The sequence below is a fragment of the Camponotus vicinus genome, unplaced genomic scaffold, assembly GCF_025532165.1.
Source record: "Camponotus vicinus isolate PSW18456_S1 unplaced genomic scaffold, iyCamVici1.0 SCAF_5, whole genome shotgun sequence".
Lineage (NCBI taxonomy): Eukaryota > Metazoa > Arthropoda > Insecta > Hymenoptera > Formicidae > Camponotus > Camponotus vicinus.
The window spans coordinates 7872202-7890299 of record NW_028141977.1 but is presented as its reverse complement, the minus strand read 5'-3'; the positions used below and the strand labels follow the sequence as shown (position 1 = coordinate 7890299).

Below are 18098 nucleotides of genomic sequence, written 5' to 3'. Positions count from 1 at the left end.
TTAAAAATACTTAATAACATGAATTAAATGCATATGGAAAAGTATGCGAATAATTGCGAATTTGAAGCCTTAAATTTGCAAAAATACAAAAATCACCGTTTTAAAATGTTTTCTCGAAAAAGACGAGTCTTTTAAAATAATTTTGAATTTTACAATAGTTATTAATCTTGAAGATAAATAAGAAAATTTGCATTTGTGTAGAAGTTCAAAAATTCAAATGCAATCTGTGAATGAGAAAGCAAAAAAGATATTAAAAACTTAATAACATGAATTAAATGCATATGGAAAAGTGTACGAATAATTGCGAATTTGAAGCTTTAAATTTGCAAAAATACAAAAATCACCGTTTTAAAATGTTTTCTCGAGAAAGACGAGTCTTTTAAAATAATTTTGAATTTTACAATAGTTATTAATCTTGAAGATAAATAAGAAAATTTGCATTTGTGTAGAAGTTCAAAAATTTAAATACAATCTGTAAATGACACAAAGTAAAGAGATATTAAAAAAAACTTAATAACATGAATTAAACGCATATGGAAAAGTATGCGAATAATTGCGAATTTGAAGTCTTAAATTTGCAAAAATACAAAAATCACTGTTTTAAAATGTTTTCTTGAGAAAGGCGAGTCTTTTAAAATCATTTTAAATTTTACGATAGTTATTAATCCTGAAGATTCCCATGTTTCTCCAGTTTCTATTTCTCTCTATTCCTTTTCTCAATCTCTTATACTCGGGAGAGTTTATTATCGCAACGGTTCATACGTCGACACAATTATACACGGCATCGTCATTTACAATTACTATTCCACGCCTTAGTAAGTTCAGTTTATACGGTATTTCGCAGTGTGTGTTATTTCTAACTGTTTCTAGATGCGAAAGTGAGGTCACACTCGAACGGGAAAGAAGGAGAGTAAGAAGCACAAGAAAGGAGAGAAGAGGTCGTCTCGGAAAGGTGATAAAAATATTATCGGAAAAATATTCTTCAGTTAACCGGAAAAATCCGCATCTTGCGTTTCGCTACATCCGAATCGATTTTGTTGCACTTATAAGAAGCGCGATCGATAATTTTGTCTTTCGTAAATTATGAGCAAAAAAAAAACAAAAATATCAGATTTTAATCGAACTTTCAATACAAGTTTCAATTGCGATTAGATTCGATCGATTCATTTCGACGCCGTTGGCTTCTCTAAGTGTATACAAGTTGTCTCAAGAAGCCTGTATAACGATAGTAAAGTGATATTCTCGAGTAAATCCTCAAGCAATTTATCCTTCATCGAGACTGAGATAAGTATTATTCAATTAAAAATTGCTTCTTGTGATGTAAGCTTCCAAAAGTTATCTGCAAAATAAAACTGAAAATTTTTTAGAATTTATCACGAAATTTAATTTTAAAAGTTTAAAAAACAAGAAAAATGATATATATCTAGGAAAAATATTTCATATACATCTGAATTTAAAAGTCTCAAAATTTGATAAAAAATAACTGCCTTCTCTTTCTTCTTTCTTTTTGCTATCATTATATATATGAATTTTGTATATCATTATATGAAAAAAACACTATGTGTATAGAATAATAAAAATTAAATATATTATATAATTTTCATTATAGATCTATTCCGAGATAAATCAGTAAAATAGAAGTCTAGACGTCATATCCTGTGTAATTTATATACACATATTATTGGAAGCATCCGGTTTTAGGAGCATTTGCAATTGTACTGTTACGTGTCTGGTCGATCAATTGACATCTACTCTCAACTAAAAAAGCCGTTATAAAAATTCATACAATCAAAAAGTACAATAGTTTGATGCACCAAACATTTTGCTGTACCTTTCTGATATATCTGCATTTTTGAAGTGACATTTCAAAACATTTAAAGAGAAAAAGAATAATATTGCAGATTTAAAAGTCAGTTCTAAAAAATACATTAAACAATTGCGAATAAAAATTTAAAAAATTAGAAACAACAAATCTATTTCTGTATTTCATTTAATTTATAAAATTTATCGTAAAAATAAAATAGAAATATCGCGCAGGAAAGTGCTATAACATCATAACAATATAACATCAGGGAGTAAAACTTTCGACATTTATGCAAAATGTATTTTGCATCAGTTGTGCCGTTTCCATTGTAGCGCATAAATATACAGATCATTTTCGAGTGTCTGCAGCATGAAAATCTAAACTCGCTGAAATTTTACCGGTTTCAATCCGCGGTGAAAATTCATCCCAAGAGAATTTTATTTCATTGCTGCGAAACAATCTGACATCTGTCGCTCTAGATATTCCCTTTAGTGAACAGTAGTTAAGCTTAATGCAAAACAGTTATTTCTATAGTCCCGTATAACAAAAAAATTTAGCATAAATTATAAAGTTACGTATGTAAAAATAATATGAATATAATGACTGTTAAAATAACAACTATTAAAGAAGAATTTATAATACATGTTTTCTCTGCAAATTCATTTTTTCTTAAAAAATGAAACTTTTTCCAAAAACTTTGTGTTACTCGTACTTTCAAAATGCAGAACTCTTGCGTATAAATAAAAAAATATTATAAAAACATATTTTGCTCTTTTCTTCGGCCTATCCATGCATCTTCTATTTTCGATGCGAATGAATTGAATTTCTAGTTTCCACAATCGAGAAGAGACAATCGAGAGAGCGCGAGTGATTTTTTTCACACACAGCCGTTTCGTTTTCCGGACAGAGGAAAAAAATTTCCGCGAAACTGCAGCACATTTACACCACCCACTAGTCGCGAATCCCTTTTTTGTTTCTTCTTTTTTTTTTTACCGTACAAAACTTTTTAATTGCGAGGCTCATTGCGATGGCCGAGGCGAGAGGAGGCCATCCAATTTGTGCGAATGGGTTTTTCTCGAACGCTTTTCCTTCCTCGCCCTGCCCTCGTGTCGATCCCTTTGCCGCGATTCTTTTGTGACGTAAAAATTGAATCCACATAGCTACGGTACGCTCACGAACATGAACATATCATGCTCATACATGTCGTACACACGCGATAAAATTTGGAGGAGAAGTAAACTCCCCATCTTATTTTTTTCTTTCTTCAGCTGTTCTTCCTCACGTTTTAATTTTTTTTTCTCTTTTAAATTAAGGTGGAATTGCTATTGACAAGTTTAAATTTTGCAAGTTTAAATATAAAATAATAAATTATGACTATTCTATTAAATATAAAACGAATATATAGCATTTACAAATATGCAATATTATTCAAAATTCACTTCTCCATTTAATTATTTAACTATTTCTTTATAGAATTAAAAATAATTTTATTATTTTATATTTTTTATAATAATCAAATATAAACAAAAAAATATAAGAGACATATATTGTCAATATTTTTCTCTTTCATTTCCGCTGATTATTATTTTTTTATTATCGTATGATTTATTTATTTTTTTTTACTTATAGTAGTCTCTTACTATAAGATTCACGAAGACTAAACATCTCTTCAATTAACCAGATGAACATACAGACATCCGGTGAATTGGCGGTTTTCGCCGGAATCTTGCGGTTGTTGGTTCGAATGAGAGATAAAGGAAGATGAACAGGAAGAGGAGGAGGCTCCGGAAGCCGAGCAGGACAGAAGGAAAGAGATGAATACGAAAATAAAAAAGGCGAACGCGTTGTCCCACGGCAGCTCGTCTAGCTCTAGACCAAACAAACAATCTTTATCTCCTTTATGGTCGCCCGCTTATCTCCGTCCAGCGACTGACTCTCAGCCGACAGGTCGCGCAACTTTTTCTCGCCTTCCTACGTAAAGAAATCCTTTGTGTTCCGACATACGTTCTCACGACCGAGGAAAAGTTGAGGACGCAGGAGAAACAGAGAGAGAGAGAGAGAGAGGAAGACGAAACATAGAAAATTTGAATAAATTTCGCGCTAGGTCGTGAATATCATTTCGCTAGACTTCGTGGAGCGTTTCGCATCTTTAAGCGAGGAGGAACTGAAAACAGTTTTCTAAGTACCGTTTCGATAAAGTTTCAAGAAAGCCGTGCCGGTGCATCTCAGACGATGATAACCAGGGCAAGCTTCGTTATAACCGCCGTTTAAAAATCTTTGACGTTTTTTTTTCCTCACGAAAAAGAGAGAAAAATCTTATATCGTTTAGCCGATATCGAAGATAAATGATCGCGCCGATATGGAAGATGAATCGTTTCTTCTGTAAATAATTGTCCTGAATTTGTTAAAGTAAATTGAAAAAAAAGAATTGAGATAAATGTGTTAAATCGAATATTGCGCAAAATTTTTCACAATATGTTCTCATTTTTTTCTCAATGTAATATTGCGCGATATATCGCAATCAATCTCTTTTAAGATACTTATTGATTTCGCTTTGATTACATATGTCAGAAATTTATTTACAGTTTGGTTCAAAAATGTATTGGCTTTTCTTGCAATCAATCTGAATACCATGTTAATGTGCGAATGCTAAATTTATATAAATCGACATAAAATGTAAACGACGTGAAATAGTAAAAGAGTCTTTCTAAAGAGAGATAAACGTTGGCGACATACAAATGACGATAAATTGCTCAATTCACTAATACTATATTTTATAAGACAGGCAAAATTTAAAATTAATTTGCGAAAACTCTGAAGAATTTAGATGCGGGAAAATGCGATATATGGTTTCGAAATTCTCTCCACTTATCGAGAAACTTTCAACAAGTCATTGACAAAATAAATAAAATTAACGAAACATATTTATCGCTAAATATAATTTCATTTTATATGGATATTACACTGGGAACTTGAAAAAAATCATAAGTTATAAAATTTAACTCGTCATATTTGATGCATCTAAAACTGCACGTTTAATATAAGCGTAAATGAAAAAATCGTGAATAAATAATTCCAACATAATATACGAAAGATTTCTCTTGCATAATTAATTTTATGTGTACTCATTAATATACTAGCATATATTTGGAATGCAAACGTATCAAATACATTACTTATTTTCACCATATTTCTGTCAGTGAAATCAACTCAATCCAGTTGAATAGTAAAGTGTGTTCACCTAATTTAATATCGAATCCATTTCGCTCCTTTTCGAGCGATGACTTTGCAATACGGCTACATAGAAAGAAACGTCCCTCCTGATCCTTTATTGAGACAAGCATGAATCGCGAAATTCACTTAAAGCTGTATGTATCCGTGCAAAATCAATTTTATTACAATTTTCATAATAAAAAAAACACAAAGAATACATGCAACTCAGATTTTTCTTTATATGCGAGTTGTTCGGTAAATTTAAAATTACAATAAAAATTAGTTGAGATAGTCATCTTTGTTTTATAAAGAATTTGAGATTTTAATGAATAAAATTAAGAATAAATTTTCATTAAAATGATTCAATTTCAAATTCGAAAAGTGCATTAATTTAGTATCCGTGCAAAATCAATTTCACTAATTGACAGAATTTTCATAATAAAAAAATATACAAAGAATACGTACAACTCAGATTTCTCTTTATATGCGAGTTGTTCGGCAAATTTAAAATTACAATATAAAAATTAGTCGAGATACTCATCTTTGTTTTATAAAGAATTTGAGATTTTAATGAATAAAATTAAGGAATAAATGTTCATTAAAATGATTCAATTTCAAATTCGAAAAGTGCATTAATTTAGTATATATGACGCGAGAACATTTTCAGATATATGGCACGTCAGGGAAAGCGATCGGCGAAATCGAAGACTCATCGGTGTTCTCTATAAGTTTCGGTTAACCACTGACGAATGATCGACAGCGATCGATCGTGAGGAAATAGCCTCGGTGGTTGCGGGCAGAGATGACGGCGGTAAACGCGAAAGGACCGCATGTTCATCGCGTTTCTGTCTGTGACGCGCGGAAAAAGTCGTGGAATGTGATTGCCGTTGATCGTCCGCAATAAAATCGCCTCGCAATAAGATGACCGGTTTGCTATGCTAATAAATTATGGTATCCGTCGCGCGCAAGTCATGCGAAGAAAGACTTCGCCTGACTTCACAGTCTCCTCTCGGAAAATTTAATTGCATTAGATGGGAAAATTGTAAAGAGGCGAATAAGAATTCGAGCCACTTTACCGGAAAATAATAATGATTTTGTGAATTAGGAACCGAGCCTAATTCACGATATTCCCAGCGAATACTTAATTCGTTCCGTACTTTCACTATATTGCTGTTAAATATATATCTTTTATCCAGTTGTACGGATTATAATATATGTATATAAATTGTAATATGATGATAATTACGCAATTAAGTAAACAAAATAATATTCTGGTGCGCATATATATTTCCGAAATCATGTAAATAATGATTTAAATGCAATATTACTCGCGAAATTTGGTAAATTATTGCACGCTGGGCAAACATAATAACATTTTCGCATACAAATAATAATATTTGTCATCGAGGTAATATACATAAGAAAATTCCTCGCGCTATTCAATAATGCATGTCTTTAAAATCATGATAAATCTCCGTTGGAAAACTTATTTGTTCACGTCCAAACTTTACTTTACGTAATATAATACGTGCTTGGCGATTTTTCGATACTAGAACGAAGCATCGGTTCAATGTTCAATCTCGACGGATGCAGCAGAGGAAAATTGCTCTCTCTCGCGCACGAGTCTGGCATTCGCACGCACGAATGACGCGTGAAAGGAACATATGGCGTTTTATACGAGGCCAGGCCTCCTGCATCTTGCCTTCTTTTAAGGCTTTTCGACGCCACCTGTTACGTAAATGCGAAAGGAAGAGGACCCCCCGAGCCTTCTCGCGAGAGACGCGGTCGATTGATTCGCATTGTAATAAACGATTCACGTTCCTCTTCCCACCTGACGACCACCATTCAGCCACTCGACAACAGAGAGTACCACCGTGCGCCACGCCGTATGATTATAATAATTCTAGCTAGCGATGGCATTGATACCCTTGGTGACGCTGAGCTATCAAGTACCGTAGAGTACGTGGTACCTTCCGCGAGCTATTGTTGGCTGGCAACAGCCTCGCTGTGAGATATCAATTCATTTAAACGAGCTATCAATTCACCACGTGCTCGTAAGAACGAGAAATAACGAGAGATTTCAACGAGGTAGCGAATAAGTAGATATTTATGGCTATAAACTTCTTTAGATATAAGATAAATCAATTCGCTTCGTTTTATTATATCCAACATTTTTCACGATAAAAAAGCTGCAATTTACTTTACGTATTATCTCTTAATAAATTAAAGTTTAAAGCTGCTTAAACCGTGCTTTACTCACGAGATAAATAAAATTCTCGCCATCTCGAGTAATTATATATTTCTAATCATGATATATGTATGTAAAATAATGATAAATCTCTCTTGAAAATTTTATAATAATTGCAAATATTAATTCAAAAATTGATACATGTATTTCTTATTATTTTATTAAATAATAAATTATTAAATTATAAAATTATTAAAATTATTAAATTATAAATTATTAAATTATTAAATTATAATAAATTTTATTTCACTGTATCAATCTCGAAATATTTCTCCATTTATTATATTCTTTTTAATCGACCAAAAGTATTCCTTAAATAACATGTGAAGTAAGGCAGGGTTAAATGAAGCTGTTCAAAATGACTCACCGTTGATATGCATTTGTGGCTCGGCGAGATAAATTCCAGGCCCCGCTGTCCCTCGCCGCTGAAGCACTTCTGTATGTTGCTCATGAACTTGCGGCGGATCGCTTTGAGGGAGTAAACACATAAAGCCGAATGCGGACGCGGCACGTCGCTGTTGGGCCCGTCGCTCTCGGCGAACACAGCGAACAGCACGTCGTCCTGGGCGGTGATGCCCAGATCGCCGGCGAGCACCGAACCGGCCTTGCCAACGTAGGCGGCCTGCACCAGGTTGTAGATGCGCTCGTCGCTGGTGCAATTAATCGGTATTTCCGTATACGAGTAATAGTGCTCGTCGTCTTGGCACACGCGCACCAGCTTCGATAGGTAGATCGGCGTCTCCGTATTCTTCATCTGCGTGGTGAGGAAGTAACTGAAGCCGCCGCTGCTGAAGCCGTAGATGTAGTTGATCGGGTAACGCTCGCGTGACAAAGAATTGACGTACATCCGCGTGCCGGTCGTGACCGCGGCCTCGGCAATGTTCAACATCTTGTCCTTGTCGAGGGAACGCGAACTCACAGCCGGCACTTCCGAGCGATAGGGCGAATTCCCGGTAAAGGTCACGCCGACGTACATGACTTGGGAGACGGGTGGATTCGGCGGGCCGGGTGCGATGAACGCGACCGTCGAGGCGGTGGCATTGTTCGCCACCACCGCCTCCTTAACCTCCTGCACCACGTCCGATATGTTGTGCAAATTGCGCACCGTGCACATGCCCTGGAACAGACTGCCGCAGGAGATGAGCCGCGTGGTGGTGTAATCGATCACCAGGGCCTTGTTGACGTTGTCGACCGGCCGTTTTTGCGCTTCGCGGGGACAATCCAGCATCGAGCACGCCGTGGAATCGCCCTTCGGGCCGGTGACCTCCTTGACGACCAGCACTAGGTCCGGCGACAGCTGATAGAGTCGATTAACCGCGCCCACGTATACCCGGCCGGTATTCTTGTCCACCACCAGATGGTTCATGCGTTCCACCTCCGAATCGTGGAACTTCTGCACTATATCGGCCGGCAACGAGCGCGCTGTCGGCAACCGCGATGATAGCGACAATGTCAGGATTAGGATCAAGATCAGCGGCAGCGGCAGACGGCAGCCTCGTCGGCGCGACCGCGGTATCGCCGACCGCATCGCCCTCATCGTCCCCGTCATCGCTGCCGGGAAGACTGACAACATGTCTATTCTACTTCCACGCTATGGACTCCGTCGTGTCTTCTTCTTCCTCCTCCTCCTCCTCCTCTTCCTCCTCCTCCGCTCTGCCCGGCGATCCTGGCGGAGGCGGCCTCTTTCTCGAGCCTCGCCCAGGCCTGCGACAAAGAGATACAAGTCGATTATTATACGGTGAAGCGTACTTGAGGAATTTAACGAAGAAATATAATAAGCAATTTTAGATTTTTAATTATATTAATAATATCAAATTATATAATAATTATATAATAATTATATAACAATTATATAACAATTATATAACAATATAAAATAGATTTTTAATTATATTAATAATATAAAATTACATATATTAACGCACGAATAGTAAAGATACTTGGAGATTAAGTGTGTAATACAAACATAGGAAAAAATAAATTAAATAAACGAAATATTCCATTTTTTATGTGACGACAAAGTTCCCTCTCTTCTCGATTATAACAAGACTTGTTAAGTTTATGGGATGGAGGAAATCATTTGCACATTTTAATTTTCGTTTTTTTCTTGCATTTCTGCTGATATTTAATTACACTGATATGTAATTAATTGCGAATTGATTTTTAGAAATATCATACATATGTGCGAAATAACATTCACTACACACAAGTAACTATTATCTCCTCGGACTCAAGGTGAGAGCACCTCTTGCACGCGATACAATCTACTTTCGATCAAAGGGAAAGGTGCAATTAGTGCAACGGAACAATTATTGCCAACGGCCTACGAGATAGAGATCAAGCCTAATAATAAAGAGGATAACAATGCGCGCTGAAAAGCTAATATTAAATATCTTCCTATAAAAATTTTAGAACAGGTAAAAAATATAAATAATGAGATATATATAAATAATAATAATTACATATCCCGATTCAGCAACAAAGGTACATCGTCAAGAGATAAGGCATTTAAATGACGTTACTTCTCGTTAATGGAACGTAAACATTTTTTATGCGATCGAAAGTGCTCCTCACCGATCGTTTGGCAGTTCACGTACTTGCGAGATTCGACGAACGAGACTACGTAGCAGGATGAAAGTAATGAGGCTATGGCGGCAGCGAGACGGGGGGAGGAGAGGGGAGGGGGGAGGGGAATGTGCGATTTATCGAGCGAGGAAAACCAGGTGCCTTTGAAACGTGCCCCCCGACGCATCTCTCGGCCCCCTCTTAAGAAAATGAAACGGCCGACTTCGAGCAGCCGGCGAGAGAGCGCGTTGGGAAAAGCCAAGGGAGAAGAAGGTGGAGTAAAGGGCGAATGAAGGGAGGAAAAAAAGAGACGGCACAATCATCTCCTTCTCTCTCTCTCTCTCTCTCTCTCTCTCTCTCTCTCTCTCTTTCGCTCTCATCTCTTATCGCGACGCGAAGGGTAACGGCTGATCGAGAACAAAACTTTTCTTATTTCCCGAAGACCCGTTTCTCCCCCTTCCGTACCCTCTTCTCTTTCTGAATTACACCCCACCGATTTTATTCGATGTCAATCTCGGTTTATAGCGTTTCACCTCCTGGAGCAGATTAAAAACATCCGCGTGCGAAAATCTCGCGTACTTTGCGCAATCTCGAGATATAATTCCGAACAATCGCAGAAAATTTCAATATATGTAAAAAAAAGCAGGATTATATATTCATATAAATTTATAATAAAATTAGATAGAAAAAATTTCAATTGTTAAATTAATAAAAATTAAAATTAATAAAAATTAAAATTAATAGAAATTACAATTAATAAAAAAAGACTAATAGAAACAGAATTAATACATATAATAAATTAATATAAAAATGAATAATTTTTTGGAGAAAACAATATATGCAATATGTGCTTTGCGCATTCCATTCGAAAGGAACGACGATTGCTATCGATTTGTTTATTAACTGCGACGTAGTTTCGAAGTATGTCTCATAGACTATAGCGGACTTGGAGTCGACAATACGCGTCATTCATTAAATGACGAATCGGAGAGTCCAATATCGCACAACAGTATATATTTGTTCCACGGAAAAAAAGAGATAACAAAGTTCGCGTGATTGTATGAGCCATTCGCGATGAATAAGCAGTATAAATAATGTGCGATTGCAGGTACAAAGAAAGTAGATCAGGTGACACGTGCACCGATAAATATTGAATCAACCGTGAGCATGCAGTTTCATGCAGAAGGGAAATTTCTATGATGCAAGAATTCGCCGAGATAAAATTGCTTAAGAAATGGCACAGGCGCAGCAAGCGAGTGTCTCTAATCCCTTAATATTTTATTTAAAATAACGAATACGATGTCGCATCTCTGTGGCCCAGAGAAGTGGATAGACGCGCACGCTAACTATCGTACACGCTAAACTCCGGTAACTCCCCGTATCTGATGAACGCGTGCCTTTCTTCGCGAATTCCCATTGTGTTAAGGAGGAGCGACACGCACCTTGATGTCGGTTAAAACGGTAATTAACGAGTGTCTTAATTGCTCTCGGCAGTTTGTACCGCGATCTCACCGAAGCGATACACGACGGAGACACCTCTCGTTTCCGACGACGAACTACGTTAGTCGAGAAAGTCAAACATGCGTGAAACTACGAGCTAATTAGCGTGCTGACTCGAGGCGATGTGAAATTCAAGGCTATAGAGGAGGGGGGGAGGAGGGGAGATACTTCAAAGTATCAAAATTGTCATGGTATCGACAATCTTGTTTTGCAACATTGATACGTTATAATATATAATGAGTGCAAGTCGCAAACAGATGTAGCGTAACATTAAAAAATTATAAACCGTAATTAGTATATGTGTGTAAAATATAATTTGTTAAAATTAAAATTATCGCGTATGTGTTCTTCGCATGTCATTAATAATAAAAAAATAAATATTGATGCAAAAATAAGTTATGAAATTTAAATGATGCCAAATAATGAGAATATTTGCATATATTAAAATAATTCGATATCATATATTATATGTTACATATATTATGCATAAAATTTTAGAATTATATTAATAATGAAAAATATCCGATAATTCCGAGATACCCCGTATAAAATTTCGCAAAATGCCAAATATAGTGGATTTTTCATCTATTCAAATCGTGATTTATTATCGCAGAGGTTTGACTATTCAGTAGAGCCAACACCAAATATGGAGTGTAACAATACAGTTCGTCATGCATTCGATCTTATTGTAAACGTGTCCTTGCATACGGCGCCTCCATAAGGAATGCACATCGAGGATAAAGCCGTTCATAGCTGCCAAGAGCAGCTTAAGAGACAAACTGCCTTCTTAAGAAAAGGTTACGTAACGAATGCGATTGCTCGACAAACGTGCTTTGGAAGAAAGTGTCAGTATTAAAAGTATAGAAAAGGATGCGATTTACAGGACGCCGAGAAAGAAAGATAATGGAGCGAGAGAAAAATCGAAACGCAGGAGTTACATCGTTCTCCAGCCTTTAAATCCTCCACTCCTTCGCCTCGAGTCCTCCCGATTCCTCATTAAGTAAATGGTTGACGTGGAAAACGTGCCGCGGAAACTTCTGATGTAATTCAAAAGGATACATCAAGAATAAATTTATAGTCTTTTCCAGTGTTTAATTAATCCTAGAAACAAAATTCTAATGGAGCATAAAAAAATGCTCGTATACACTTAAATAATTGTATCGATGACAAATGCATAATGATTCGAGCTTAAATTGTTTATCGAAAAAATTTAAGTTACTATTTTTTTTCTATTTTTATTATTTTTTGTTTTTTGCGCTTTCTTAGTTTCTTTTCCTTTTATTTATTTTATTTATTAATTCCTTCTATTATTACTTTATTTTCTTTTAATATTTCTTATATGAAATTCTATAAAAAGAAACTTGCTTTATTATTATCTATAAGTTATTTTACGTTTATTATTATTATTTCTATTGGTTTTACATTCATATTTGATGTCACATTTTATTGATATATTTTGCAGTTTTTCACTAATAACTTGCATTAATAAGTAATTAACTAAAAAATTTGTTCTAAAATCTAAATATAGATACATCCTTCTATCTGTTAGCACATTTTCCTAAAAGTGTCAGTTAATCTACATTCTAATCTACCTCAGTAAGTAAACTGTTTTCGATAACAGCGATTTACTGCTCACCAAAGTAACAAACTAAAAGCCTTTAAACATAGTGGAATAGCTATTATAGTCTACGGGGAAATTTTCCGAGGAGAGAACGGCCGTTAGCAAAAACTTACTATAACCAGCCGGGATGGGAAAACTTGAATTAATTTGCCACCGCTAAAGCGCAGGAAATGTAGAACGAGAGAGAAAGAGAGAGAGAGAGAGAGAGAGAGACTCGGAGCAGCGGAAAATTTGCGCGGTCTACCGAGTCCGAAGCCTCTAATGGATCCTTAACGAGTTGAACAATCGTTAAAGGGTTTAAACAATCGTCCGGTCGTTGACTTTTTAAAAACGACCGATTCCTATATCGAGTTGCCAGCGGCGACAGAAACGTGAACTTAACTCTCTCTCCGGCAAACTTAAACCAAAACTAAATGCTCGCGAAGTATGTACCGTGAGGAGGGAGAAGTGAGCTCTACGAAAACATCCTGGCTCGTTATCTCCGCCTTGTCCCCAGAAAATTTACAAAGCCACTATTATCCCAGTCGATTTTCCGGCGCTTGCGCCGAAAATGCGATTCTTCCGCTTTTTCAAGATAGAATGAGACCGATAGAATGTTTCGAGGGAACACGATACAAAAAGATTCAATATTTTACTGGAATTATATGATCCAAATTATAATTTTACATTTTAAAATTATATAAGATATTTTTTAAAATTTATATCTCTGTTTTTCCATATGATATTATTTATTTAAAATATATGTAAATGTTTTATAAATATTTATTACATGTATAAATGTATGTAATATCGTGTGCATGTAATATTTATTATATTAATTTAAAGTAACACATGTTTTTTCAAATAATTAAAACCGACAGAAAAATATCCCATGTTTTTATTATGATAAAATATGTATTCTCGTTATTATTTATTATTCTCGTTATTATTTATTTTTCTCCTTATTATTTATTACTATATTTTTTCAAAAAAAAGAAAGAAAATGGGACTCTAGATGGGCAACTCCAGATATGATCTTTATCAACTTATATCTAAACACAATGTAGCTACTTATTAAGCGGTTGCCTATTTTTTTTTATTACTTCACAGTTACAATTTATTAAAGAACGAAAAAAATATGTGAAAAATATATCAAATATAATTCGATATAACTAGTGTTGTCAAAAAGTGTTCCCTTTTTTCAATATAGAATAATTTTGAAACAATAAATATGCATCTTATTTTGAAAAAAAATAATGTGTAACAAAATATAAAATATAATTAATATATTATAAAATATAATATATATATATTATAAAATATAATTAATATATTATTTCAATTATATAATTCAGCAATATCGCTAATATGTTTTTTTGTATAATAAATATAATAATAATAATTTAAATAAACTATATTATTACTTAAAAAAGTAAATTAAATAGATAAACACAATTTTGAAAGTTACATTCTCTCTAATTCATCTGAGCTTATCAATTATTATAAATATGCGCAAACATAAATTCTGCGGAGCTATTTGTACCGACACACGTTGCAAAAGTAAGATCATTCGTTTCGTCAGTTAACGAGGTACGATCCATAAAGTAACAAGGTAATATATCGCTTGGCTCGGTGGAAACTATCACGTATCAGGTGATCGCTTACAGGGAAAATCAGGTCGGACGTAAAAAAAAGGCGTAGGAGAACGACCGCGGGTCCATCGAAGCTAATGAGAAGTAAGAGGCTACCCGGTAGCGCATCAGCGATAGTACCTCCTGATTTTTAATAGTCTCGTCTAATAACTTCTGTTGCACAGTGGGATTAAGTGGCATTACGTTGCCGTGTCAAATGCGGGATTAATTGAAAGATATTTCCTGAATTTATTCTTCGTAACAGTAATCAATTTTCTCGAATAGAATTACCTGATTATGCACATTAATATCGTATTTCCCAGAAATAAAAATCTCACACAATTATTAGATGAGATAATAAATAATAATAAAATATTTCGTTTTGTCAAAAAATTTAATTTTTAACTATACGAATAATTTGATGCAAGTAGCATTCGACATAATTAACACATTTATAATTCTAAAATTTATTAATATAACTACAATTAATATTAATAATATATAATACATTATATATCATAATAAAATCTAATCTTATACAGGATGAGCCATTTTAAGTTATCCACCCCAATAACTTTTTTATTTTTGAATGTACAACAAAATGTTTCAAATAAAAGTTGCTTGACTTCGAGGGGGACAGAAGATGGTGGCAAAAATTTGACCTTGGATAGTCATTTGAAGGTCATATAAAGATCACCTTCAATTTCTTAAATGGAACCTACTATTTTTCATTGCATATTCTTGTAGCTTATCTCGAGAGCTTTCCAAAACACTATAATTAAGTACCTTTTCGTTAAGTACTTTTTGAGTTATGAGGCTTGAAATAATTTCTTAATTTTACATAAACTGTAAAATATCTTGTAAAATATTCATTTTTCGATTATCTCACCTTAATACTTTTATGTACAAAATAATGAGAGGAATCAATTGGTGTAAAGAAAACACATAATTGTTTCGAAAAAAAAAAATGTAATTTGCAATTAACAATTACATTTTTTTTTCGATACAATTAATATATAAACATATTATATTTAAGGTAAGATAATCGAAAAATGAATATTTTACAAGATATTTTACGGTTTATGTAAAATTAAGAAATTATTTCAAGCCTCATAACTCAAAAAGTACTTAACGAAAAGGTACTTAATTATAATTAATATATTGTATAATTATAATTAATATAGTGTTTTGGAAAGCTCTCGAAATAACTTACAAGAATATGCAATGAAAAATAGTAGGTTCCATTTAAGAAATTGAAGGTGACCCTTTATGTGACCTTCAAATGACTATCCAAGGTCAAATTTTTGCCACCATCTTCTGTCCCCCTCGAAGTCAAGCAACTTTTATTTGAAACATTTTGTTGTACATTCAAAAATAAAAAAGTTATTGGGGTGAGTAACTTAAAATGGCTCACCCTGTATATATATATATATATATATATATATATATATATATATATATATATATATGTTACACATAATATCAGCTTAAAAAAAAAGGGAAGCAATAATATTTAATCGATATATATAAATTTCGATATAAATCTGACATAGAGTAACGTAAAAATACATCAACTTCGTAACTTTAGTTATTTGGAATAGATTTTGCTCGAAGAATTGAATAATAAAACAGTTTTGAGAAAGAAAAATGTTTGATTCAGCTAACAATCCATTGCTCACGGATGTTTCTTATACGAGAAACGGTTAAAGTTCACAGTAAAATCCGATGAGATATCAGATCAGTAAAATGGATTTTTCCTCTGATATCTATTGCTCGATAGTGAATGGAACAAAGCTGGCAAACAGCAGGCACACGACATTCACGGAAGATTGGCAAGTTGCCAGTATCAACTGCTTAATCCTTAAATGCACAATGTGTCACGTTGTGATATCATTCATTCAAGAAACAATATCGCATTACTAATAATTTTCGTAAAATTGATATTACATTAACATATCTTTATTGTATTAATTATTGTCGTTATTTAGGATAGTTCAGAGCTAATTTGCAGAAGATATAAATACAAGATAAATATTAACGTTCTCTATATTATATAATTTTTTTTATTTTATAAACTTCTTATTTTTCGTCATTAATAATATTAATAATATTTATTAATAATAAAATATAATAATAAAATATAATTATAAAATATAATTATAAAACAATAATAGTAATATATTTTTTACAATTGTTTTCCTAAATTACTTATGTATATATATATATATATATATATATATATATATATATATATAATTATATTTAAATTTTGAATTCAAATAAATAACAAAATTTAAAATTTTTTCTCTAAGTATAGTTTTTTTAATCTTTTATTTTTATTCTTTTATTACCTTTTTAACTGCACTGCTAACTGTTACAAACTGGCAAACATTTTATCGAGAGAACATGCATTTCACGGAGTGAAACGTGTATGTTTCGCCTTTTATTGATTAAGTTTTACTCTTTAAAACATACAAACTATTCTGATATACTGCTTTTTACGATTTGCAAAGAAAATATATTCTTCTCGATAATTTGAAAATTCTATTTCGCAAACTCGTGCATCTAAATTTTCTAATTTTTGTTGCTGCTTTTAATCTTTTTCCGAAACTCGTTATTATATGTCAATTATCCTTTTTTATTCAGTTTTACATTCCAAGATAAATATCATAAAAATTTAAGAATTAACTAGATAAAACTTTATTTAGCAAATAAGTAAAGACGAAGAAATACGAGGAAACGAAATTGTGTTAGAGAGATAGCCAATAAGAAATAGAAGAGTCCTCCCTGTGGTGTCATTCAGACCAATTTTTATCGGTCCCAATTCGAGGCCTGAGTAAGAGAGAAAAAGAAAATTCAGGAAGGGACGCATGAGAAATACGAAAAGAAAAAGATATACGAAGAGAAAAAGAGAAAACTGTGAGAATCTGCGAACTCAGAGAGAGAGAGAGAAGAAAGAAAAAAAAAAGAGAGAAGGAATAGACAGCCTCGTAATGCTCGGCAAAGCCATTTATTGGTGACAGAGACAAATAGAACCGGGTAAGTTCTAGGAGGTAGGTCCACGTGAGGAAGGGAGACTCTGCGTGTGTCTAGTTAGACGAAACAGAAGAAAAGGAAGGACGAGGAAGTTCACGAGGATGCACTACGAGAATGAATTCCGTCACGATATGCCTTTCACAACGCTGTGACTCGATCTGTGTTCTTTTCATAATTTCGTAACAAACGCTCTATATGTAAACAAGTTCTCATAAAAGAAACAAATTCTCTATAATAAAACAAATTTATTTATAAAATATATATATTTTATATATATATTTTTTTAATATATATTTTTTAAATATATATATTTTATTAAAATATTTATATATATATTTTTTAAATATATATATATATATATATATATATATATATATATATGTTTACAAATTTTATTAGGATTAATTCGAAATTATTATTATTACGGTGAAAAGTTCTTATTTTAGAAAATTAAAAAAGATTGATTATGAACAATTAAGTCTGCAAATTAAGTCTGCAAAT

At 33.4% G+C, this 18098-nt stretch overlaps 1 protein-coding gene across 4 annotated transcripts in view; it reads right to left on the bottom strand.

The window, feature by feature from the left end:
- Plexa (plexin A) overlaps positions 1-18098 on the bottom strand; it is a 275026-nt gene that overhangs the window by 177187 nt on the left and 79741 nt on the right. For all 4 annotated transcript variants that reach the window (XM_083099119.1, XM_083099117.1, XM_083099118.1 and 1 more), the window contains one exon: positions 7633-8969. In XM_083099119.1, the coding sequence (XP_082955245.1) occupies positions 7633-8838 (1206 nt within the window). In that variant the 5' untranslated portion in view covers positions 8839-8969. The remainder of the gene's footprint in view (positions 1-7632; positions 8970-18098) is intronic.